The sequence below is a fragment of the Camelus bactrianus genome, chromosome 17 (assembly GCF_048773025.1).
Source record: "Camelus bactrianus isolate YW-2024 breed Bactrian camel chromosome 17, ASM4877302v1, whole genome shotgun sequence".
Taxonomy (NCBI): Eukaryota; Metazoa; Chordata; class Mammalia; order Artiodactyla; family Camelidae; genus Camelus; species Camelus bactrianus.
Window position 1 is genome coordinate 32,756,053 of NC_133555.1, and position 27,077 is coordinate 32,783,129.

Below are 27,077 nucleotides of genomic sequence, written 5' to 3' on the forward strand. Positions count from 1 at the left end.
CTCACCTCTTGGTAGCGGGCGATGCCTCCGTTGACAGCTGCATCAATGACGCCATTCAGGCACATGCTGAGCAGATTGATGTTGCCGTGCACCTGCTTGTGCTGATACTGGCTGATCAGGGCCCGCAGCTCCTGGTTCTTATTCTCAACAACCTGGATAGCATTCTCCAGAGGACTCACCTCCACCTGGGGGCACACAGCACATGGTGGTGTCATCCCAGGCACAATGACAACCCCTCCCTCATTATGGTCCTGAGAGCAGGGACCTATGATCTGTGATGCTGATTTCCTTGTTCCTGTGGACTTGAGACTTCCTGAGCCCTTTCTAATGTTCTCATCCCATTTGTAGGCACTTAGAAGTCCAGTAAATAGTGACAAGCACCGGTTCTGAAGTCAGAGAGCTCTGGCTTCCTGGATCTCAGAGTACAGATTTAACATTTGTAAATTGGGAGAACAAAAACACATGCTGCCTAGGGGTGCTGTGAGGATTACAAGAGAGAAGGAAGGGGCACAAAGCCTCCGGCACAGGACTGCCTGTGGCAGCCTAGGCAGGCAGGTGGCCAGAGCATTCTCTTTCTACAGTCTGTAGAGAAAGGCCCCCAAAGCAAGGGCTAAGGGAGCCGCTGAGAACATCAGCCCCACCTGAAATGTGGCTCACCAGTTCTCTCCTCTCCACTTCGAACCACCGAGAGATGCCAGGCAAGCTGTGGGTCAGGGTCAGAGTGGTGCGCTCGATCCACAGGCTCTGTAGGGAAGGCACAGGTAGGTTCAGGCCATTAAGCAATTTTTACCACACCCCGCCTGCCCGAAGGATGAGACACTGATGAGTTCCTGAGAAAGTGGGGCTTGCTGCTGGCCTCACTATAAACGCTGTCCCTGCTTCCCTAGATTTGTTCACCTTGAATTCATTCTCCTTGTCCTTGGGGCCTTTGTGAAAAGGCCTGTCGTACCGGAACTTCCTCACATTGTTGACGCGGTAGAAGCTCTTAACACGATCCGGGACCCTGTCCATCTGCAAGACGTCCACATAATCTGGAATGGGTGTCACTGCATAGATCTGCAAGTCTGGGCAGGAAGTGAAGGAGAACCCCAGACTTGAAAGAGATGGACCTGAGTAGCTGACCCCTGTCATCTCCCCAAAGGAGAGAAGGACACCACAGCCCCTGTTCTCTAATGGTAAAAGCAGCATTTCAAAGGGCAGATCAGACCCAAATACAGTTAGACCAAATCTCCCTGTCTGCCCTGCTCCCTGCTCCAGTAGTGAGTCTCCGAGCACTCAGCCATGGTGAGATGTCAATAGCCAGGTGCTCCTCAGTGCCCCTTTAAGAAAGAAGGGAAAGGGTTCAGGAGAATGCAGGTGCCTACCCCACAGGAATGAGAAAGTTGCAAGGGCCTGGGCCTGCCCACTCACTGTAGGTAAACTATATTCACCGCAAAACAACCCTTTAATAAAATACTCTCTGGGGTCTCTGGAGAGAGAACACATAGGACCCCACCAGCCCTCCTTTCTCTGGAAAAAGCTTCCCAGTCATGGTGACAGTCATGAGGTCTCTAAGAAAGCTGTGTGTGAGGGACAGGGGGCAGGCCAGTGTTTGCATTCAGACTTGCAAGTGCCACTAAGACAACAGGCACTCCCCATCTCTTTCGCACTCCCTCTGCCCCAACCCCAGAGCTGTGCCTCAGTCCTCCTGACAAAGGCTCCGGGTAACAAGAGGTGTACATGGGAGTGGAGCAGGGCACAGAAGTAAGTGGTAGCATCCCTCTGGCAGGAGTCCACAGTGATGGCTGCTGGCTGCCTAGGCAGGCCCTTCAGAGGGCAGGGTGAGGACGAAGGCGCTGGCAGGAGCCAGCCGAGAGCTCTGCTAAGTGTGGGTCCGTAATAAGGACACATTCTGGTTCAGGACTGATGGGTGACCTAGCCTGTAAGGCTGACACCATGGCAGAGGGGCAGCTGTCTGGGTGGGTTGTACCTCCCAGGGCCCCAGCCCTCCTCCCCCGACCAAGTGTCAAAAGATACACTGGGCGTCACACTGCAGGATGGCATCATCAGGGTGGTTGGGGTGCTGCATGGCGACGGCCTGTGGGAACTCGCTGAGCATCCTCTGCTGGAAGGCCTCCAGCCTCTCGTAGTCGTGGCCACGGCACACATATTCTTTGTTCTGCCACAAACAGGAGAGCACACTCTATGCCTTGCCTGCAGCCCCCACCCCCTCATCTCACAAGCATGTCCTTGGAGCCTCTGTGGCAGGCGTGGTGCACAGCACTCAGTCTCTGCCCCTTAAGGGAAAATACGGTCAAGAAGGGAGAGGGAGAGAAGGGAGAAGTGCACTGTGATGTGGTAGTCCAGGGTGGGAGGCAGGGCACAGGCTGCAGGAGGCTCGCAGGAGGGAGGGCACCTCACTCAGGAAGGGATTCAAGGTTGCAGGGGGGGAAGTGGGATTTTGGAAACAGACAGGCCTGGAAAGGGTCCAGAAAGGTGCACCTGGGTTAGCGTAGCAGTGAATGGTGGGGGGCAATCTATGTGGGTACAATGACAACCAGGGTAACAACAGCCAAGACAGGAAAAGGCACAGCTAGAAAGAAGGTGCTTATGGAGAACGGGTGGGAAGGTGACCAAAGAGGCCTGCAGGTGTGTGTCGCAGGGTGCTGCCATGGGTGCCATCAAGCAATGGGCAGGGATCAGGTGTGTGCTTCTGAAGGATCACTTTTGTCAGCTGGGAGAAACAGTCTAAATCCAGCGCAGTGTCCAGAGAGCATTAATAAACCCCTCTGACAGCAATTCCTTTGCAACTGTGTCAGCAGAACATCATTCTAACTACACATTTCTTCAAACCTCATGTTACATCATATTTGGTATGGGTTAGGTCTCAGTTTTTCTCTTTGTGGACTGAAGGCAGGATAAAGCACCCTCAACCCTGCTGCTCTGACTAAGTCATGGTGGGTCAAGAGTGAGTGGCTGGAGAAGTCCTCTGAAGCCCTCTGGGGACATCTGTTTGCCTGTCTAGCTGCCTCATCAGATTCTTTGACTCATAGTGTGAGGCAGAGGAGGAGAGAGGGAGGGGTTCCACAGGGCCAGCTGTACGCTTCCCGATACAGAGATAATCACAGGCCAGGCTGTGGATGACTTCAGCCTTTTTGGAACAAGAAATCTGCCCACTTTTCACTTCTTCTCCTACTATGGGAGAACTCAGCTAAGGGTAGGCCACATGACCAGATGGATCAGAATGGAAGGGTAACACTGGAAGGGAGGTCAAGATCAGGAGGAGCAGGATGGCCTCTCCAGTGGAACAGGCCAGTAGTAACAGACAGAGACATTTGCTTGATAAGCAGAGCTGACAAAGAAGGCAACTGTGACAAACTGGCCTTTTCATATCCACTCAAAAATGTACAGTCCTCACCAGTGTCTGATCATGGGTCAAATGAAGAGAAAGAGAAATTCCCCCGAGAAGGGAGGGCTGGATGTTTTCCTGTCTCCAAGTGGATTTAGTAGATAATCACATCTGTGAAGCAGGGCAGGCAGATGGTCCAAAGACTCAAGCTGACAGGGCTTAAAGTAATAGATGGCCTAGGTGTTCAGGGACGGTGAAAGAGTGGCCTAGCCTTCTGGGGAAGACCCAGCAGGAGGAAGGGACATAGCATTGACCTTGAGGCTGGTTGTTGGTTTCAAATCTGCTCAGGCAAGAGCATCAGTATCCCCACACGAGACAGATCTGGCCGCCACTGCTTTACATTTGTCCTTGCCATCTACAAGGCAAACGGCCACCTCCACTGGATGTCTTCCATTTGCCACAGATGAACTGAGCAGCTGAGGGAGGGTAAGGCAGCATGTGGCCAGGCCAGGCAGATTTGTATGCATGAAATAGAGCTCCTTCTGTGGAGAAGAGGATGGACTGATGGGTGACACTTCCTAACACCCCTTGTTATTTTTCCTCCATTACCAGCACCCTCGAAACACATTTGAATATTTAGACTGTCACTTCTGAACGTTATATGGAATGCCTCAGGTGCAGGTTCTATGCCAGGTCCTACTTGTCAGAAAGCTCTGAGAGACCTGAGACACTGGTGCGCCCTCTGACATGAGCATGACAGGAGGGAGCCAGGTCGAACCATGATGGAGACCTCCTGCTTGGCAGGGACAGACATGGGGGACACCACAGCCTGATTTTGTAATACCCCAAATAATGATGCTTGGAAGTAAAGTCTGGCTAATAATGTACAAATTGTGGAACTAAACAGGAGAAGAAAATGACAATAAGGCATAATTTGCAAAGGTAAAATGGAAATGAGTTACAGGGCCAGAATCATTAGCTTATCAAAAGACTTTCTAGAAATGCTTTTGTACAATTCCTTGTACAATTCCTTCTTCCTCTTCTGCTGACATCTACCTCTACTGCTGCTGTAGGATCCACGCTGATGGGGCAACAAACATGCCACTTCGGAAACACCTGGGCCGGATGGTAACAAGAGTGGAGGAGGTTGTTTCCAGAGGAGAAACTCACTCACATTCTGCTACTAGAAACATTCTTGTGGAATGGGGATCACAATCGGGCAGTGCGCATGCTGTCTCTGTCACTATTACTAGTTGTCACAGAAATCATTTCTCTTTTATAGCCTAGAATGATTACTGCCCAGGAAATGAGCAAGTTGACCAGCCTTACATCTAAAATGTGGTCAGCCTGGACTCTGTTGCTTAGCAGACTTTTTTTTTTTTTTTAAGGAGCCATTAAGCCCAGTTGACCTTCGATACCCAGCTTATTATTGCTCATTGGCTAAAGCAATTTCTCCAATAAGACAGAATCCCAAACATATCACTGAATTCTATGAGCTTCCCCAGCTGCTTCTTGAGACTTGTGGACCCTGAACCTTAGTAAGACATTAGAACTGGGAACAATCAGAGCTAGTCTTAGGTCTCGACTGCAGCCCTAGGGCCCTTTCATCAGCACAGATTCACTAAGGTCATCTAAGAACAACAAATCCCTATGGGCCACAGCCTACAAGCCCAGGCTGGCTCATCCTGGAGCCTCTGGGCTGTGCTGAATGAAGAAAACAAAAATCGCAAATCAACAGTTCTCCATCCTGGCTGCACAGCCTATAGCACAGGTAGGAGGAAGGACCTTCATCTTAAATGACAAATGCTAAGAGGCCAGCCTACTGTTGAGGTCAGGACTGTACTGATGTCCTGCCTGGCTGAGAACAGTCACAATGGAGGATTCCAGGCACTGGAAGCAGAAGTTGGAAGGTTTCTAAACATACCTATGGGACATTCTCAGAACCTGGTCTTTTCCTGAAGGAGCTTTGTTGATTTAGTAAGAAAACCACCCTCATACGTTCCAGGTTGCTACAAAATATAGCAGAGTAAAACAGAGTCTAAAGTTGGTAGCCAGTCCAGTGAAAGCCAAGTGTTTTTTGTTGACTCGTCAGTCCTTCAAAAAGAAGTATTCAGTAGAATAGGGAAAACAGTGAAAAAAAATATAAATGAATTATGTGTAAAATATGATAGAAACTCTTGTGACTACCTGAATGAACTCACCCGAAGGAAGAAAGGAAACTTCCTGCCATAGAAGCCCACACGAAAGAACTCCGGCTCCAGGCGTTGCTGCTCCATGATGTTGTCATAGTAGCTGGCCTCCATTTTCTGTGAACAAGAAAGGCAGTTGCCTTCAGGTTGGCCTGACTGCTAGGGGTGTCTGAAGCAAGTTCTCCCAGGCCCAAAGAGACACTGTCTTTTGGAAAGAGAATATGGTGACTCAATCTAGATGAAAAGTGAACCCCAAGCCATGATCAACCTCTCCTCCAAGAGCCGCCTGATGGAACAGGCTGAAGCCCTTTCTCTCCATTGTCACCTGACGGTGGAGTAGGGACACGCCTGAGAGGCTGCCCTGAGTGTCCTTCCCAGTGAGCAGACCCAGCCCTACAGAGACCAGGCTTGCTGTACTTTCAGGGGCACACACTTAACATGGGATTTTTTTTTTTTTGGACAGGGATTCCTGGTTTTGACTGATACTGTACCAACTGACCTCTGGCTAGTGTTGCTTATAGGTGGCTAACAGCAATTCTCAGCACCATTTTCCATCAGTCCAAATGCATTGCTCTTGTTCATTGATCATCTGAATGAAGATGCTAACAGAGTGAGCAAGGCTTAGTTGCCAGCATCACTGGTACTGATTCCCATTTAGGAGATTTAAAATTTTAAAAGTTGAACAAAAAATAACCATGATGTCTGCAATTAGTTGGTAAGTTTTTTACTCTTGGATCATCTGACTTCACATTCAGAGAAACTCACTGAACTTTGATTGGGAAGATGGCTCTAACTCACTCAATCAAACCAGCCTGCCAAGGAGCAGTGGCCTTCAAAGACCAACCAAAAAGCTATTGCTAGAGAACCGCATCTACTATATAGGCCCAGATCCTGGTGAGGATTAGGGGACATAGCAGAGCTAGCCATGCTGATGAGGATGCAAGAGGAGGATGAACTGAGGCTCTTGACTTCTCTTTGCCAATGAAGTTAGCAGCTGTTATGATTCATAACCCAGCACCAGCAACTAGGAAAAATTTTATGGAAATCTTCAAAGTCCATTTCACTTAATTCTGAATATCTTGCATCAAAGAAGGGAATAAAAACTTCCCTTACTTGGGTGCTTAGAAGTGACCATAAGCCAAAGCAGGGAAAGATCTTATAAAGTTTTCAGATGAAGCATCCCTGAACAAAATCATTGCAGGAAAAGCTTCTTCCACCTCCTCCCTGAAACCCCCATCCTGTCCTGCGTATGCTGCTTCTCTCTTCCCTGCACACCAGTGGCCCTTGGGGCTGGATCATAGAATCATTTGTCAGGTGCGAGTTTTGGTTCCCCAGCCAGAATGCAAGCATCTTGAGGACAGGAACCTTGGCCTCTGCTTCTCTTGTACTGTCCACAGCACTAAACCAAGGGCTGGGCCCACAATGAATGCTCCCTCAGAAGTTGATGCCAGCAAAGTGCTTGCTCCCCGAGTCAGGGTTGGGGTAGGGGAAGGGGCAAAGCTCACCCGAATCCAGCTGAGGCTCTGATAATCGTAGAGACTCTCATACTGACATGCCAGCTCCCTGCACAGTGGGATCCCAAACTCCCAGCTCTGTGTCAGAAATAGGAACAAGGCTTCAGCATCTCAAGCATCCTCGGAATGGCCCAAGCCCATATCAAACACATCACAGGGCACAACCAAAGGCCTCCTGCAACTCGTATGTCACAAAGAACATATGCTCAGAACCAATTTGTGGAGCACAATACACCGCCCAGTGGCTTTCTGGCTCAAGGCAGAGCTTTCCACCTCTGTGAGTAGGTTTCTACTCAAATGTTTCCGCCTCCAAGAGGCCTTTCCCTGACTACCTTGTCAAGGACAGACACTTGCCCATTCTCTGTTTCATTACCCTGTAAGCATCTTATTTTAAAAAATACTTACTTTTATGTTGTATTACTCTCAGTTAGATGACAAACTGCATGAGGGCAGGGATCCTGCTTATATACTCTATCCTCAGAGTCTAGAACAGTGCCAGGCAGGAGCAGGTACTCAGTAAAGATTGATTTAATGAGTTAATGAAGGAAACAATGACTTTTAAATTAAGATCATTTAAGTTTAGAAACAAGTATGGACACCAAGCAGGAAGTGGCTACCCAAGGACTTGGGAGTAGGCCTGACAATTTACTTTATAGAAATATTCAAATTTTAGAGTAGGCATCAGATAATCCTTGCCTGGCAAGGCCCCTGGCTGTTTCTGTGGTGTGGCTCCTGTTACAGTGATAGGTCCATCTAACAGGTGCCTGAGGAGGGCTGCAGTGGCCTTCACTAAGGGGCAATATTGCCCATTTCCTCCTCTTTTTAATATAGTGCTTTCTTTCTTGGTTAGATTGAGTGCTATAGGTTTACTCGATATTTTAGCCAGGCTCTTCTCCCCAACTTCTAACTACTGATCAAAATTTTTTATTATAGGAAAAATTTAAGCATATAGAAAAATAGAAGAATGAACCCCTAGATACTTATCACCCAGCCTCAACAATGACCAACTCATAGTCAGTCTTGGATCATTCATACCCCACCCATCTACTCCTCCCCATAGTTTTGAAAGCAAATCTCAGACATCATATAATTTTACCCATAAATATTTCAATATGAGTGTTTAATATGGACTATGTTTAAAAAATCGGTTTGAAATAGCATCAGGGAGAAGAACAGCTCTATTTCATGTGGGACTGTGTTTCTTAAAAAGAGCATGTTATTTCCATCCTTTGAAGAAATTAATGCCATATGGATTGAACTGCAGGGCCAATTAAAAATACTGAAACAAAACAAACAGGATTTTAAATAGACCCTGACTCCCTGCTCCAACACAATGCCTCTGCTTCAGAGAGCTAAAAAGCCTTTTGTACTTCCATATCATAGCTTTCATGGGGGCACATGTCCGTTGTCTTTTTCGCTCCAAGTGCTGCCTGGGCAGGTTTTAGCGAAGGGCCCATAAAAGAGTCTGCCTGGCAGGCAGCCTCCAAGGGGGTTGGCTAAGCAGCTGAGCTGTGTGCAGACGGACAGCCAGCCCACCAGGAGTGCCCCACGGGAAACTGCCCATTTAGGTGATGAGGGCCCCACGTGGGGCTAAAGGCACTCTGCCTGCTGACGGCAGCTCCCAGCAAAGCGGGTCTGCTCGCTTACTAGGATCAGGGCTTATCTGCCTTGCTGGCATCTCTGGCCTAATTCATAGCCCTGCTGCTCTATGCCCGCTCCCACAGCCCAAGAGTCAGCCAGGACCAAGAGTTTTAAAACACTGTGTCAGCCTTGAGGAGTTGTGCTGGTGGGTCTGGGAGTTTCAAGAGCTATCTTTGAACACAGGAAGGGAATGTGCTGCAGGTATAATGCCTCCCCACCTACATCTTTTCTCTTGGTTTCCTTCCTTCTGGCAGGAGGCAAAGTCAGCTCTAAAATTCCTTACCAGTGTTTGAAATACAATCACTTCTACCAGCTTGGGCAGGTGTGTGTTTACACATCCTTGTTGCCCCACTGACGGCATAAAAGTTGCACTGACTTAGGGCTCACTCTAATCAAACTGGAAAGGAAGGCAAAAGTCTAGGACTCCAGACTGGCAGTTTTTGTACCTCTGTCTACGAACAACATAACAGGAGCAACAGACTCTTCATTCCTTCAAAGGAGTGTAAGCAATAGCAACCCTCAGGCAGGCGGGTGCAAGCCTGCCCCCCTCAGAGAAGGCTGGTTCAGTCCTGATGGTGTGTACGCCAGATAAAGGGGTCCGAATCCTCTGTCCAGCTTCCCTTCCTGTCCACTCCCTCTGCCCTGGGATGAAGCACCAGCTCCCATCTTCATCCCTCTCCTTCCTTCTTTTAACTCCCACTATGCCATACCCTTTGGAGTGTCCCTCTCTCCTTGTCTGGTCTGGAGGAGCTGACCCTCTGTGATCAAAGCCCAACTCACCTTGGAGCAGGTTCCTAGGTTAACCACAACCACTGGAGAGAATACCCAGGGCTAGGCTCTGATCATGAATTGAACGTCTAATTCAGTCCTTCTGGATACTCAGGAAAGGACCGAAGGAGACTGGGTTGTCTGTACAAGGCAGGTAACAGAGAGGTTGGAGTGTGTGGAAAAAAAGTTAGGAGGGCGTGCCTTGCGAGGCAGGGTATGCTGGAAGTGCTGGGGGTTAGAACGCCTTTACTGGCCCCTCTGGCAGCCTCCTTTTCTGCCCTCTTCCTGCTGCCAAGGTAGCTTTCCTCCTGGCACTAATAACCCTACAGGAGCACTTTTCCTGCAGCAGCCAGGTTTTGCTTTTCTGGAGCCGTTAAAAAAAAAAAACCAGAACAATGTCCCCCCTCAAAAAAAAAAAACAACAACCCTGAATGCTTTCAAGAGAACTGGTTAGCCCTACCCAGTGGCTCCATCAGGTACTGAGGCACAGAAATAGAAAAAGTGGGCCTTCTGTATGAAACCAAGAGAATGAATCTGATAAATACCCCTTAGAGGATAAGCTCATGAAAAGGCTCACTGAGTGGTCTGTACTCAACACAGAACCTGCTCCCCCAGAAAGTCACAGCAAAGGCAGGAAGGAGGGAGAGATCCCCAAGAAGGTGGCCCATGGGACCTCCCAGCCCAGCCCGCCAGTTCCTGCTCATTTACAATATTCAGGCAGGGTTTGCATTTCATTACTTTATTCATATTAAGCCTTTTTTTGGTGTTGGGGGGTGTTATTTATTTATTTATTTTAATGGAGGTACTGGGGATTGAACCCAGGACCTCATGCAAGCTAAGCATGCGCTCCACCATTGAGCTATACCCTTCTCCCCAATTTAAGCTTTAAGCCTGTCGTGTGGCATGAAAAGGGGACCACTAATGCTCACATGACCCACTGTTAGGCTCAATCAGATTAGCCTAACTCTCTACTCTGTACTCATGAAAAGAAAAGAGAGCTAATACGCTGAAAACACTTAATGCACTCACACCACGCTTATACCATTACTTTCAAGCTGGGAGGGCTTCCTGGGCATATGGGTAAGTGGCAGCTCCAGGTGGGTTGGGTGCCAGGAAGAAAAGCCTAAAAATTTGCTGGCATGGGACTCTAAGTCCATCCCTGGACCAGCAAGGAGAGGTGGCTTTGGGTCAGTCGTCTGTGGCTGGCTGAGAGCTAAGCATGGGTCTTTGTTCTGGACTGGGTTACATGAGCGCTCCTGAGGTTTTGGGAAGGTTCTTGCTTACAGTGCATTCCCTCACATGGGTGAATGTTTCTGACAAACACAGAAATCATCTATGCTGTGTAAAATTGATGAATGTTTTCCAGTTTATGGGTGAAAGCTATTAATGTCTAAATCTTTTTTCTTATGATGAAAAAACTCATTTCAAAAAACCAATTTCCATATAAGTCAGGAGGTCAGTCACTACAGTTGCCTGAAAGAGCTTATTTTTTAAGACATGCTCAAAGCTGAGTAATGAGAGAACAGCTTCAACAACTTACACAGCCCCAGCCTTTCCAGTGCATGGGCCACACCCAAAAGTACATGATGGTCAGAGGGCTCCACAAGGAGCTCTCCCAGAGATGGGAGCAGAATAGCTGGGAAGCCCCAAGGAAGTCTGAACCAATGCTGACAATGCCTACTAATTCCACAGAATCAAGTTTGATGGAGAATTAACTCTAATGAGGGGAGCCCAGGCTGTGCTGTGAGGAAGGGAAATCCAAGACAAGAACTCCCTGTAAGAGGGAGTACAGGCCTTCTTCAGCTATGGTTAAAATCCATTTATTTTTTAGCTCACATTTTCCATGGCAGACTAGAAAGCTACAATAATTTAAGTGAATCTGGCCCAGAAGCCCCTGCTTTGGAGCATCAGCAGTTATAGACGTGTAAAGCTGGCATGTGGGCTTGTCTCTTACACCCCTAATCTGGAATTGGCTTCCAAGCCACAGAATTAAGCTGTTATTTTTTTCCCTAGAGAAAATCATGCTGCCTCCAAATCTAATGCACACACGTGGGCATCCACCCCCTCACCGCCCCACACAGCACCCTCTGCAGCTGCTGCCATCCTGACAATGAATGCCACGCGGTACAGCAGAAGCTTAGGGGCTCAAAGCCCTGCCTAATAACACCTACCTTGCCTTTGTTGAAGTAGTGGATGATCTTGCGGCACAGTCCCTCTTTCCGCTGCCACTCTGTCTGGGACGGGTAGTGGAGGAATTCGCGAAGCGGCCGTTCTTCCCACTGCAGCAACTCACAGTAGAGGAGCAGTGTGAATGCGGCCTCTGTGGGGACAGGCGATATGAGGTCCAGGGGCAGCCAGGTGCCAGGGGACCCGGCTAAGCAGCATGCCAGGGCAAGGCATGTGCAAGCCAGGTCAAGGATGCTGGATATACCAAAGCTGAGAGAGAGGGGGTTGTCCAGCCAGCCAACAGCCCTTGACCACAGCATGAAGGAAACAAATATTCTAGTCAACACCTTCCTCTCTCAGCCTGGCCATCTGCTCCGGCTGCAGATACAGTATGGCCCAGCTACCTGACAGTCTGCACAAGCCACTTTGCTTTGGAACACACTGACGTGTCAGAGTGAGTTCCTGGGTTCCTTTTTGCTCAACTGACTAAAGCTTCTCTTTTAACTTTCTCAGAACTGGCTGTGAGGGGTGAGCATGGACCAAGGCTTTTCCCAGCCCCCCCAAAGCCAGCCTCAGTGCTTCCAGGTCCATTTTCTGACCTCCATTTCCATGGCCTTGGGAATGACTGTTTCTCCTCATCTCAACTGTTCCTAAAAGGACCAGAGAGGAGGAGTGTGTATGCTGATGGCTGTGTGATGGGCTCCATTCCAGGAGGAAACTAAAGTCGATGCTGGGCCCAGGGCAGAGGCCTAGTGACACATCCCGTACAGGTAGGGGAGTTAGAGAGGGTTTATGAAACCACTGCAGCTAAATACTGCAGCTCCCTAAATCCCAAGGAGTGAATCACACTGGATTACGGCTGCTGCTCAGGGTCCTCATTCCACAGTCTGCTCCCTCCTGTTCTATTTGCTCATTTTAGTGGGTGTCTCCTACTGGCAAATTAATTAGTTCTAACTTCTGCCTGGCCTTCAAGGCCCTATTCAAATCTGCTCCCCATGACTATGAAGAATCTCTTTTCTAATTATTTTGTGACCTACTTCTAGTTTTAGCCAGGCATATTCGCCTGCAGCCACTTTCTAGGCTCCGCCTCATCATCCTTGCCTCTCTGCCTATGCTCTGGTCATCAGACCTCCTGGCCAGGGATATACATGCCTCCTCACTGGATCTGGGAAGCCCTTTTTCTCTGGGGACAAGCCCCTGAGGTCCTCAAGGCCTCCTTTTGGAATCTAGGAAACCATGTTAAATCTTTTTTTCTTCCCTGTCTATGTTCTTTTCAGATGTTGTTCCTGAAGCCACCAGAGATAAGGTCTTTCTCTGTCCAAATTCCTGACCTAGGCTCTTAGTTATGGTCCAGTCCTCCAGGAGTTTAGTAAATGCTTCTACTGATACACGGAATTTTTCAAAGTCTATCACTTCACTGCCCTCTCAAAGGTTTTCTGGGATCATGCGTGCATGTGGACGCAGAAAATGGCAGATTCAGCCTGGTCGTTTCAGATTTATTCATGCCAAGTTTTGTGGTCAGGAAAGGCGGCATCTATTCCAAACTCTCTAACATCTAACATAACACAAGGAAGGAAGATTCTGTGTTTCTAAAAATTCATCTAATTCTAGTAAAGCTTGTGAACAAGAACAGCTTCCATTTTCTGCTCTATCACACAAATTCAAGTCCAATGGCTCAAGGGCCAAGATGTGATGGCTGGTCAGCATAGTGAAGAAGGTGGCTATTTTGGGGGACTATGGCACAAGGTGATCAGGCAGGACACACATGGATACACATATCCTCCTGACTCAGAGGAGTGCTCAGTAAATAAGAGTGTGGCAGTTCAGTTGAAATGCTTTTAAATTTGTTCTTTTACAAAATGCCTTAGTAATGGATTAAATTGAAGATACAATGAAAAGGCACTTGTCTGGCCTGTTAGAAAGTCAGGTGAACATGGTCCATACTCTGCATTGGGAGCTCATTGTGGGGCTGCTGTGTAGCTGCAGGGAAAGAGGCCAGCCTGCAGGGCAGGTCTGCCAGCAAGTTCTGGAAGTCCTAGGGTTAGGCTGATGTTCCTGTGTCATGGCCTCACTTAGCTCCAGCTGTGAGGGTCCTTGAAAAAGCTCTGCTCACACGGAGTGACAGGGAGCTGAAGATGCTCTGAAACTGGCACACCAGAAGTGGGAGGTCACCCTTGCCGCCTCAGAAGCGGTGAACAGGAGGCAAGGAGAGAGGAACAGCCTGAGGCAGCAGAGGACAAGGCATGAAGGCACAAGTGGAAGTTCTACCTGCTTTTTCTCTAACCACGTGTTACAAAGGAGTTGTGGGAAAGAAGCGAGGTGAGAGGGCAGCATGGGCCCTGATACTCTGCTAAAATCTGGCAGGAACCAGCCCAGAGCCTTTCTCTGCCACCTGTGCACGTCTGTCAGTCTGTCCTCATGGGCTGGCGTGGCTCTCTCCCTTCGCACTCACCTGTGTAGTTTTCAGCCTGCAAATGCATGTCACAAAGCTTATGGATGTAGCGAATATACATCTCTTCTTTGTTAATCTCAGATTTGTAAAAGTTCTGTAAGAGAGAAGGAAATATACATGAAGCTGAGAGAGGCTGCCACCTGTGGAGGCCGTATCTGAGCTCTAGGCAGTTGGCCAAAACCCTGGTGTGCTGGACAGGACAGGAGGACAGGCTGTAGAGGCAGCCAGACCACAAAGAGAAAGGACCAGCCAGAAGGCACACCTGCTGGGGCTGAAACCACTGGCAGATCTGCAGGAGCCCTGAGGAGTGAGAAAGAGGAAGAGGTCCAGGGCAGAATGGAAATTAGAGTATGTCAGGGTTGTCAGGACCTTGCCAAGAAGTCAGGCTAGAGCTCTGTCCGAAGAGAAGCTCATTTCATTTCTTTCCCAAGTGGGAATGGGAGTGATGAGGTACAGGTCTCTAAGATACCAGTAACAGAGCTGATGACTCAGAACCTTAGGCTTCTAGCCATGTATTATAGGAAGAACAAGCCAAACACAGGGCAGGACAGAAGCCATTCCACAAGGCAGATAGGAGGAAGAGCCCATGTTCTCTCACCATCAGGTTAACAGTGCAGCCAATCTTCTTATTCTCCGTTTCCTCTCCTTTCATGCAGTCCCTGGAAGGGAGAGCACAGTTGAATGTCCCATGGCATGAAGTGGTGCTCTGGGGACAACACAGAGACCTGCAGTGTCACTAAGGTATTGATGTGACCAAACTCAAGATTAGGTTGCTCTCCAACAGAAACTTCTTCCACAGTTGAGACTGTACTACGAGTTCCCTCTAAGCTTTGGACCCATCTGTAGGGTTCAAAGATCTCTGTTCAACTGAACCTCTTGTTCTGGTGGCAGAGTGTAGAGCCCTACCAATGCCTTCAGCATAACAGAGTATGGTAGGTAGTGAGGTAGAAGGTTAAATTCTCAAGTTCCCAAAAGGGGTGGTACAGAGCTTTCCTTAAAGTGCAGGTTTCATTTTGAAGGATAGTGTTTAATAGAAGCTAAGACACTCCACTCCAGGGACCTACCTTCAGGACCCTGTGGCCACAGCAACCATGGCATGGCTGCCATGTTCATCACCTCTTTGGCATTTCTCCCTATGGTCTCCTTCCTGTGCACTAGTCTCTGGAATCCCCTCTAACTAGGAGCAGTGAGTTTGGAGCTTCTTTCTGATTAAAGGGTAGCTTCAGCCAGGGCTGAGCTGCATTCACACTGAGCAGGGTAGGGTGCAGGAGGGGTCATGGCTGGCCTGTCACAGAACAATGGGAACACAGAGAAGGGATCCTTGCCAAGGGAGGGAGGGGACTGGTCAAAGCCAAGCTCCTCTGGGAAGGAGCAGAGGTCTAGCACAAGGAGATGAAAGAATGAGAACCAGAGTAGTGAATCCAGCAAGAAGCCTCCTGTACATCCAGCCAGCCAGAGTCCCATCTGTCTGCTGTGTCTCCTTCCTTGGCAGCCTGCACCACTCTGGAGAAGATATAATTCCTTGTGCAGCTGTGTTAGCAGCTCTGGGGAAAGGCTGCGTAAGGGGGTTTGTGGACCACTAGGATCAAGTGGAGAGTGTGTCTTGGCTTTGCTCCATGGACAGGCACAGGACCCAGTGAGACTCATGGCTGGGAGTGAGGAGCCCTAATTCAAGTCACTGAGCCTCTGGATAGTCATGTGACACAAACAGTTGTCCCACCTTCCTAGCTGCATCCCAGCACACAGAGAGATGGCTTCTTTTAGGTGGTTTCTTTGAAAGAAAGGGAGACTGAGAATCCACACAACTCTCATGGTATCCTGTGAAGCCAAGTGTCCTTCCCCCTCTGGAAGGCCACTGTCAAGAGTTGGCAGCTCTGTAGGGTTTGGAACCAAGGTTTGTCTTCACCCTATAAGGCATGTGGCTCCTTTGTAGCCAGACATGAAGGTCCTGAACACACCACTGCGGAACCTGTCCTTTAGTGCTATCAGGGACAGTAAACTGCTGTGACTTTTCAAGAGGAGTGAACTTAAGGACCAGATGGCCAACTTGTTCCAAAATACCCACAAAGTGACAGAAGGCATCTGCAGTAAGTTGACTCATGCAAGGCAGTGACATCTCAACAAGCTACGCTGGCATTCAATTGTTTGTTTTTTTCCTAGAAAGCATCTGAAACATTTACCAGGCATCACCTTCTGTTTGGCCATGACCAGAACTTTACAGCCAAGTCAATTAAACAGAAAAGCAATGGCCTCAACACTGTGATGCCAAGGGCATTCCTACACACCTCTGTTCTCCGTGACTGCCTCTTCCATGCCCTGTTAACAGCAAACTCTTACCTTCTAAGTGGATTTGCATCACTTCCGTGTGGCTGCTCAACAGACAGGACACCTTTTAAAGTCTCTGATTTGGGTGCAGCCATTGTGCCCCTTTCACTCTATCTCTGGGGGATGAGCAGGGGAGTCTCCTTAAAGAGGCTTCTGAGGCATCTGGCTATGTGCAGTGTACTGGCTGTGGCCTAGACCAGAGGCGGGGTACCCCTCAGTGCTACTGGAGGGGCCTGGGAAAGGAAAGCTCCATAACCCACAGTCGCCTCTTCTGGGTGGAGATTTTACTTGAAGAGCCCCAAGGGCTTGGCAACTCAAGCTCTGTCCCTGACTATTCCTGGGCACTAAGAAAACTTTCCCTAAGGCTCTGCTTCCTGACCTGGGATACACAGCTCCTACCAATGAGCACCTTTACATCTGGTACAGGGTGTCTGGGATTCACACAGAAGTTGAAGACATTGACACAAAAGTTGAAGAGGTACTCTTCTGAATACCCAAGGTTCATGTCAGCCTAAAATTGAGCCCTACACTATAGGTTCAGGTCACTCTGGAGTACAACCTATTGATTATTTGTATAATCGATATATATGTATTTTAACTTTCAACAACTATTTTATTAGTAAGTTCTTGTTGAACTAAACTGCACTGAGTTAGAAGAAGAGATTTCTTTGGTTCCTGCATGTTTTCCCAGTAGGTTCACCCAATCGATCAGTATTACTGCATACCTGCCAGGGGACCATCAAGGCTCCATGCAGGGGACCAGGGAGATAAGAACAAGGCCCCTGTACTAAAGGAGCTGGCTCTCTTCTGCTGGATGAGTCACAAAGGTGATAAATAATTATCATCCAAGGTGACTCATCCTCTGAGATGTGCACAGAGAGCCAGGTAAGCTCCTGTCTTTGAAAGCCTCCTTGATAGGGGTGGGTTGGAAGTCTACTCCTGGGAAGACTGCTCTAATGCTAGGGTACAGTATTAGAGAAGCCTGAAGGGAAGGATGTGAGTGGCAACAACATGGATGAGGAGCTAGGGCACAGCTCGTGAGTCAGACAGATCTGGTTCAAATTCTGGCAATGGCACTTCTTACCAATGAAATTTCCTCATTGGTTAAAAACGATGATTGCCCATTAGGGCTGCTTATGGGATCAGAGCCAATGTTTGTAAAGCACAAAGCACATGGTATACTTGTAATAGTTGAGGCCATCATAAACATCACGGTGTTTCCTTTCAAGTTACCAAGGAGCTACACTGAGAGGCTGGGGCGCAGGGCATGAGTACTGGGGACTGGCAGGAGACAGGGCTGGAAAGGTGGGCAAAGGCCAGTTTAGGAAGGGCCTTTGATCCACATGAAAGAGTATGAACTTTGTTTTACAGGTACCATCACTGAGACAAGAAATTATGGAGAATGAAATTGATTTTGGATATGAGTTTGAGTTGCGTATAGGTACATAAATCAAACAGGTAGCCAGAACTAGGCCTTGGAGACTAAGAAAGTAATGTCTGCTCTTTCTGGTAGGCCACAGTGAACAGGGCTGAGCGTCAGTAAATGCTGCAGTGAGGGGCAGGTACAGAGTTCTGTCCACCCCTCTTCCCTGTCTGATGGCAAGTACAGGGAAGGCTGGGGATATGGCATGAACAAAGGAATTCCCTTTCCAAAAGGGGTCCCCCAAAGGCCACCTGTGACCTTACAAGGTCCAGGAAAAATGTGCTGAAGCTTGCATCAGCACAACTGTGCTACAGGAAGAGGGGATGTTCAAGATGTGAGCATATTTCTCAGGAACTGCATTTCCATGTCCAGGCCAGTGTAATGGACACCTGAGTTTTCTGCTGAGCAGAAGTCTTGGCATAGCAGTACCTTCTGCTTGGCAGCAATTAGAGGTGGCCTAAGCTCCTTCATTTCCTGATCCATGGGTTGAAAATGCTCCACCATGGTAACTGCACAACTTGTAGCACAGAGAAGACAGCTACTGCCTGGAGCTGAGTTTCCTCTCTCATTCCTCCTCATTCCTTATCACCTTCTATGTTCCCAAAAGGCATCCTTAGCTACCAACTGAAGTCTGCTGAGAGAACAGCTAAGGCTGCAATGACAGCTTCATTGTTACTTTTAGTCTAATTCAAAAGACATGATATGACTGAGAAGGCAGACTTTCATGAAAAAAATTAATTTCATATCAACTCTCAGATTGGACAGAGCATAGTGATCTCTGAGCTCACAGGCTGCCTCCTCTAATCTGCTCATGGCCAGGACCAAGGGGCAGAAATAAACAGACTTCACACAAAGAATGGAGGCAAGGCAAAGTAGGGTCCTCAGTCCCTGGAAAAACCAGCTGAAAGTCTTCCTGCGTCACATTTCTGTACCAGGTGATATTTTCCTGCCCATCTGCCACATGACTCTGAGAAAAGTCTGCACTAATGACCTACAGTTGTTCCCTGCCTTGCTCTGGAGACAGCCTTTCTCTTCCCCTATGCTGTGCCCACTTCTCTGAGCCCTCACCTTTCTGGATGAAAAGCCAGATGGCTGCATGTCCCTGGGATCCCTCCTGGGTACCTGTGCCCACACATCAGGGGGTAAGCCCAGGAAGCCCTGGCCTACCCCTGGGAGGCTTCCTCCTTCTCTCTCTTTGCCATCAGTAGATTCCTAATGACGGGTGATGCACTCAACACCAGAACAGTCCTACTTTGATGGCCACAGGGTCTCAATTTTAAGGCCAGGGGATCCTCTTGCTGGGGAGAGTATCCTAACCAGAGAACAGGTCAGGTAGGTGCCTGAGGAAATACCTGTAGTCAAGAAGACGTTCCATGAGGCGAGTGACTGAGGTCACAAAGGAAATGCCGGTCTCTCGCCATGTTTCCTGTTCGACCTTCTCCAGCAAGCTATTGGCAGAAGCAAACACAATGCACAACTCATGAGCTTTCCTTGGGCACCAGAGTGAGGTCCCAGAGTCCATGGGGCCTGTGATGGATCTGGAGACGGCAGACTTACCACACTGCAGTCTTACCTGGGGTAGGGCCCAAACAGCTGGGTTCTACTCCATGCAGCAGAAAGCAAAGACAAAGCAATTACTGAACTGGAAGCAAAAAATGAACACATCTTCCCTCTCCTGTACAAGCTCCTATGGATGCCATAACGGAGGGAGGGGTTTCAATGCCCCCAGCTCCTTTAGGGTGTACACACTGCAAGGTAGGTCTGTTTTGAACAAGCACTTAAGTAAGGGTCCACTGAGCGATGGGCCCGGCTTTGCCAATTGGCTGGCTGCCTCTATCACTGCTTAGAGCCATACTTAGAAAATACACAAACCAACCTTTTCATGTAAATCAAGGGAAAGATTCCAACCAGTCTCGAGGGCCCAGCATGAGGGCAGGTCATCTGCACTGTCAGGGGATGCTCCCATGCAAAATGTACCACAGCCAAGAGCTAAATGCCCAGGTGTTTTTTCTCACTTGCCAGCCCATGTTCCTATTACCTCAGAGCAGCCTCTGACTTCCCAAGAGCCTGGCTTCTGAGATCCTCTGCCTTCCCACGGATCTCTCCTAGCGGATGGTGACCTGGACTCTTTGTTTGCTCTAGTGATAATCCCAGATCCAGGTTTCTTTCCTGATTTCTTTCTACACTGTCTGCAGCTCCCTAAGATCATGAAAGTCAGCTGGAGTGGAAGGCTCAGGCAAGGGCCCAGCACTGGGGACTCATACCCACAGCCTGACTGCTACTACTACTATGATGACAACTGTATTAACTTCATTGCTCAGAGTACCTAAACTGAGCTGAGGCTTCTGGGAAAGTAAAGGTTTCCCAAGTGATCCATGTTACTAGACAGAGAAGGCAGGACCATTGGGTATCACCTCTGAGCTGTGCGGATAAAGCCACTGTATTGGCATTTCCCACTGTATTGGCATTTCCCTAGAGGACAGAGAGAGGTGTTCTGTGGGCAAACAAGCATAGAAAATGCTGATCACTACACCTTCCTTTTGGAGACTTTTCACATCTTTCTGTACATTAAAGGCTTTGAGAAGTTCTTTAATAGATGCCCATTCAATTTTGTTTAATTGAGTCTTTTCTAACCAGATTAGCCTATGATCCACTTGTTTTTGTTTTCTCAGCACACCTACAAACATCTTCCCTAAAACACAAGTTGGGAAATGCTGTTCCATGGTCATCAGCAGTTTTCAGTTCTGAGACATGATTTAGAAGAGTTTTTGAAACACTATTTGGTCAGATAATTATTAACGGCAAATTAGTTTTGTGCATTTTACTTTGTAGTAAAATCATCTGTTAGTGGCTTAGGAAGAGATTTCTCTGCCTTATTTCCACAACTAGAAACATCTTCAGCCATAAGACAAATACTAAAATACTACAGGATGGATTCATTTTCCCAAATTAAAATTATTTAAATTTCAAATAAATTCACATTTTAGTGTATGACTCTTCCAGGAACAAAGTAGGCAGGGTATCGCAGTAAGATTTCCCCCTCTTGAAGGGGGAGGATATAGCTCAAGGGGTAGAGTGCATGCTTGGCATGTACAAGGTCCTGGGTTCAAGTCTCCAGTCCTCTAAAAATAAGTAATAAACCTAAATATCTCCCTTCCCATTCCCCACCAAAAAACCCCTCAAAACCCTAAGATTTCCCCCTTTTTTGGTGGGGGGTGATAACTAGATTTATTTATTTATCTTTAGAGGAAGTACTGGGGATTGAACCCAGGACCTTGTGTATGTTAAACATGCGCTCTACCACTTGAGCTATAATTTCCCCCAGATTTCCCCCTCTTGAAACTGGAACATCTAGGTTGCACCCAGAGCTGCTTCTTACTGGCAATGCAACCGAGGGCATCCTGCCACTTCTCTGAGCTCAGTTTCATCACCTCTATTCATCCGGATAAGATCTGCCCTGCCCACCTCACAGGTATGTTGTGAGGATTAAATAAGAAAAGTCAACACATTCTGTACACTATAAAGTTCTAAGTAAATGTACAGTATTATTATCGGAAAACATGTTACAGGCTTATCTTCAAAATGGCACTAAAACAAATATCAAAGCTAGAAATAATGAGTGAGATGGGAGGGGGCTCTAGAGCTGTAAATGTCTTAAATTTTTGTTTTTTAGGGAGATATAATACCCAACTCTACTATCTATCTGGGAGGACCATGGCTCTCCTGAGGCCCTTCTTTGGACTTAGCCCTGTGGCGAGTTCTGTAAGCTCTTTTGGCCTCCCTCAACTCAAGGCAGACGCCACAACTGGTGCACCCGGGGCCCCTGACGTTATGCAGACAACCACCCTGTTTCTTCACAAATGGAAACTGGTCTGGAGAAGAGGGTATGGCTTGTTCAAGTCACAAAATCCATGGTAGTGTTTTTCAAGCTGATTGTACAGTCTTACACAGCAGAGATTTAATTTTTTCCCCCAGAAACACCAGCACTGAGCTCTCAATGAGTCCCCAAGAGCTCCTTGCTCAGCTGGATACAGTGCATGCTGTGAAGACATACAATGATCCTTTTCCTATCAGCAAATCTAAGAGCTCAGAGTTACCACTTGTTTCCACCTCTTCAGTCAATATGGCAATTCCTGGGAAAGCTTGCCATCATGATGCCACTTTCTTGTTGACAGAAGATGAGCACTGCCACCACCAGGAACAACCCGAGTCTCTCCTGATACCCAACCTCTGAAGCCTGCCCAGTGCAGGCTGCACCCCTATCCTTCATCAGTCCCCCTCAGCAGCCCCCAAAGTGGGTGCCTGGAGCTGAAGCAGCTTACAGCAGGCTGAAGAGCTCCCTGTAGCTCTCGTCACCTTTCCCTTCTGACACCATGCTGTCCAGCTTGTCAATCAGCTCGGCCTCCACCTAGAGGGAAGCAGAGACTTTGTAAATGTGAGCTGACCTCAGAGGAAGAATAGGAAACCCAGCCCCCGCAATGGGTGAGGATGTTGGAGAACTGCTTCCTGATTTTGTCCTTGTATCAAATAAATCCTGGAGAAGGCTGGATCTCATCTATCACCAAGAAACCATCCTGCCTCTCCCAATTAGGAAGGGTTCTCACTCTAGCGGTTTAAATAAGAGTTGGAACTGACACATCTCAGACACTCTTTACCCAATCTAGTGGCAAAAGGCAAGGATTCCCTGGAGAGAAAAATATTTTGGATTCAAAAGAGGACTTGGTCAAGTGTTTTTCTTTCTTAAAAAAATATTCACTCCAAAGAATCCGTATGTATAAAATACATTTGGTTAGAATTTTACTGTCTAGTTAGCCAGTCACAAAGGAAGACTTCTGGGGGGCTGGTCCTCACACTAATGGCTGGCACTAGTCTGGGCTGAGGAAGATGTGAGTGTTTCCTTCAGAGAGTCTCCTTTAGGATAAAAGTCTCCAGTCTTTGTCCTCACAGGACCTAAAGTCCTTGGAGCTGCTGCCCCTGTTGCTGCTTCCTTCGCTGCTTCCTTCATCACTGGGGTCCCCTGCACTTGTTATTGGATTCCTAAACTGTGAGGAACAGTACTGCATTGTTCCCACTAACCTGCAAGGCATTTATTTGCTTAGCCACTTTTCTAATAGGCTTTACTGGATTTACACTGAGGTGAGAAGTTAGTTGTAAGTGATGTGAGATAAAATCTTTTAAACTCTTCATTAGCCTTTAAAATGTGGAATTGTGGTATCATTTATATAGATTTTTATATAAACAAAAAATGGCATAGCTGCATTTAATGAAATAAAAATAAAAATGAAAGCATTTTCTCACTCCACATAGGGCCAGAGTCCTAAGGCAATGAAGTAATAAAAGAATAATTGAATTAGGAAATTCACTGAAGGCAATTACAGTTTCTGAAATCCCATCAGCAGAAAATGAGAATGGATGAATAAATATGGTCCTTTTTATAGTGGTCTGCTCTGGCCAGGTTGAAGACTGTCGTACATTTGTGTTTGGCCTGAGAAGTCAGCTGTTTGAATATACATTTCAGAGGAAATACAAAGTCTGAGATTAGGAGCCCTGAGGGAGAGAGGCCATCTGGCTTTCTCTGTGTGGAGAAGAGGCCCCACCAGGGACTTGCCTGGGGTCATGCAAAGTCAGGGAGGGACCTCCCTTCACACTTGCAGGTACATGTTGTGCTTTCCAGAACAGAGCAAAGGTGGGGAGGGGACCTGGAGCGGCAGAGAGCATAACAGTGCAAATATGGGTGCAGCAACTCCCGGGAGTTCTCAAAACGGGTCCTTGGGCCGGCAACATCAGTCACTAGAGATCTTGTTAGAAAAATAGAGATGCAAATTCTCAGGCTCCACTAGATCAGAAAGTCAGGGGCTGAAGGGCAGCAGTCTGTATTTTAACAAGTCCTGCAGGTCATTTTGATGCCTATTCAAGTGTTAGAACTTCTGTACTGGGCAAAGGATCTAGTGATGGAAGAATCTGGGGACATGACTTCATTACCCTCTGCAGTGCTGATAAAGGAAGAAGTTACTCGGAGAAATTGAGAAATCCAAAACAGGGACACTGAAGATCAATGTATGCAAAATCAATGTCTCTAAGTCAAACAGAATGCTAATAAGTTCTTCAAATATATCACGTCATAATTGGAAATACTGACAATTTCAGGTCTGCGGAGTTCGTTTTATTCTAAAAAACCAATATTCCTGATGTGACACCTTGTCATTCAAAAAATATTTGTCCTGTGACATAACCAGCTGCCTACTGTACAAAATATCTACCTCTCAAAGCCTAAGCTTCCTCATTTGTGAAATGTAATGGCAGTTAATACTTCTCTTCAGCATCCCTGTGCCCTAACTCATGGGAAGTGCTCAATGATTGTTAGCTTTGATTTTCATCTCCATGAACCCCCCATGTCTCAGGCATAGGTTCTAAGAACTAAAAGCACAAGAAATAGACTTGGCCCCAGTAACTCATCATCTGGTAGAGGAGGCAGGGACAATGGCCTACCCGGCTCAAAATGTGCAATGCTTGGATGGGGCACACAAAGAAAAGGTGGCCTGGGGTCTGAGCAGTCTACAGAGAACAGTGGTTGTCTGAAGAAACAGTATTGTACAAACGTAAATGGTTTTGCTCTTTGATCCAGCAATTACAGGTGAAAGATTCACTTAAGAAAATAATTAGAAATGGGCATGTTTTTCTCAATATTAATGGTAAAAATTTGGAATGACAAACTACACTGTGGTCCAAGCCATGCAATGGGAGACCATGTAGCCTCTAAACTGACAGTGTAGTGCAGGGGAGCATTAACTGACATGAAGAGATAGTGCTGACAAGGTGTTACTAAAAAAAGGAGATTAAAAACCAATGTACACAATGATCTCACTTTTTAACTTTAAAATCTCTATGTATTGGGAAATACAGTCTAAAAAAAGACATACTTGGTCCCTCTCCCCCTTGAGTTACTAATAGTAGTATGATTATGAGTTAATTTTCTTCATTATAGTTTATTTGCAGTTTTAATTTTTCTACATTAAATAAGTATTATTTTTATAATTAGAAGAAATCGTTTTAGTAGGTGGTAAGAAGTACAGGAGTAGTAAACAGAGCCAAAGCTGTGGAAAGCCTAACTAGAACCGAGACCAAAAAGTCACTGGATTTTGGTGATTAGAAGGTTATGTGAGACAGCAGTTTCTACAAAAGTGGGTGCACAATATATATTAGACTGAATTGACAGGAGGGTGGGAAGTGGAAATGTGGGGAAGAATAGACCATTCTTTAAAAATATGTAATATCAAAGGGAATCTAGAGCAAGATTTTTTAAATCAAGGACAATAAGATTTGTATGGCTTGTTAGATATTAATTATTCATGACAGTCTTATTGGGGGAAAGAACACAGCTCATCAACTGAGTCCTGAAATGCGAAACAAATGAGCTCCAACTTAGGCTTCCACAAAGCTAACCTTCCGTTTTCAGTGTTAGTGGTGGTGCAGTGCAGCCCGGATCTTCTTTTGGTGGACTCTGATGACCTACGGTGCAGTTCTGCAGTGTCATCTGCTTCTTGGTAACTGGGTTCCTTCATCAGGCAGTTGTGCATTTTACACAATTAGGAGGTACACATTGAACCAACATACAAAAGCGACAATTTCTTTCTGTTTGAAGTCGTTATTTCCTGAAGTTCTGAAGGCATTAGAGCTGCACATTCCAAAAATGGATTCTTATCTTAAATACTATTTACCCATTATAAAGAGCATCTATGAAACACCTAGAGCTAGCATTATACTTCAGTGAAACACTGAATGCTTTCCCCTAAGACTAAGAACAAGGCAAGGATGTCCACTCTCATCACTCTTCTTTAACATTAGACAAGAGGTCCTAGCCAGTGAAACGAGTCAATAAAAAGAAATGAGGCTAACAGATTAGAAAGAAAGAAATAAAATCATGACTTTTTGCAGGTGACAGGATTATCTAAATATAAAATCACAAAGAGTCTCCAAAAAAGCTTCCAGATCTATTAAGTGAATTTAACATTGCAAGATACAATGTTACTGTACAAAACAACTATATTTCTATATACTAGCAACAAACAACTGGAAATTAAAAATTTTAAGTCAGAATAGTTTATAATAGCACCAAAACCAGGAAATAGTTACATATAAATCTAACAACATGTGCAAGATCTGTGTACTGAAACTACAAAACACTAATGAAAGAAATCAAAGAACACCTAAATAGAGAGAAATACTGTCTTCATGGACTAGAAGTATTTATTAAGTACTATTAAGATATAAATTCTTCCCAATTTGATCTATAGATTATAATACAGTCCCAATAAAAATCCAAGATGGAATTTTTGTAGATACTGAAATGGTGATTCTGAGGTTTATAAGAAAACAAATTGGAATAGCTAATACAATATTAAAAAAAAAAAAAGAACAAAATTGGAGAATTCACACCACCTAATTTTAAGACTAACTATAAAGCTACTATAATCAAGACTATGTGGTATGGGTGAAAGATTAGACATACAGATCAAAGAAAAGACAGGTGAGTCCAGAAAGAGAACCACATGTATATGGTCAATTGATTTTTGACAAAGAATAATCTTTTCAACAAAAGGTGTTGAATATCCATATGCAAAAAGGAAAAAAAAGGCCTGAGCTATACTTCACACTTTATACAAACATTATCTCAAAAAATAGATCACGGATCTAAATGTAAAATTATAAAACTTCTAGAAGAAACATAGGAGAAAAAAATTTTATGGTCCTGAATTAGGCAAAGAGTTCTCAGGTATGCCCCTAAAAGCAAGACCCATACAGGAAAAACAATGATCAATTAGACTGCATAAAAATTTAAAGCTTTTGTTCTATGAAAGATGCTGGTTAATAAGTGAAAAGACAAGCTAAAGACTGGGAGAAAATATTGGTAAATCATATATTCAACAAAGAACTTACATCCAGAACATATAAAGATCCCTAAAAACTCAACAATAAGGAAACAGTCTAGTTAAGAATGAATACAAATTCTGAATAAATAATTTCACCAAAGAAGATATAAAGGTGGTAAACAAGCACATTAAAAGATGTTTATCATCATCAGTCATTAGGGAAACAGAAATTAAAACCAAAATGATGAACATCTGTACACCTATTAGAACGGCTAAAATAAACAGATAATATCAAATGCTGATGAGTATATAGATCAACTGGAATTTTCAAAATCTGCTGCTGGGATTTCAAAATGTTATAGTCACTTTGGAAAACAGTTTGATAGCTTCTTATAAAGTTA

The 27,077-nt window shown here is 46.2% G+C and overlaps 1 protein-coding gene across 1 annotated transcript in view; it reads right to left on the reverse strand.

The window, feature by feature from the left end:
* The window catches only part of DOCK3 (dedicator of cytokinesis 3), a 299,153-nt gene that overhangs the window by 20,993 nt on the left and 251,083 nt on the right, over window positions 1-27,077 (reverse strand). The window contains exons 33-43 of the mRNA XM_074344805.1: window positions 22,129-22,214; window positions 19,159-19,254; window positions 14,657-14,717; window positions 14,059-14,152; window positions 11,612-11,760; window positions 7,023-7,109; window positions 5,530-5,634; window positions 2,017-2,158; window positions 898-1,064; window positions 658-744; window positions 6-185 (exon numbers count right to left, since the gene is read on the reverse strand). Of these exons, the coding sequence (XP_074200906.1) occupies window positions 6-185; window positions 658-744; window positions 898-1,064; window positions 2,017-2,158; window positions 5,530-5,634; window positions 7,023-7,109; window positions 11,612-11,760; window positions 14,059-14,152; window positions 14,657-14,717; window positions 19,159-19,254; window positions 22,129-22,214 (1,254 nt within the window). The remainder of the gene's footprint in view (window positions 1-5; window positions 186-657; window positions 745-897; window positions 1,065-2,016; window positions 2,159-5,529; window positions 5,635-7,022; window positions 7,110-11,611; window positions 11,761-14,058; window positions 14,153-14,656; window positions 14,718-19,158; window positions 19,255-22,128; window positions 22,215-27,077) is intronic.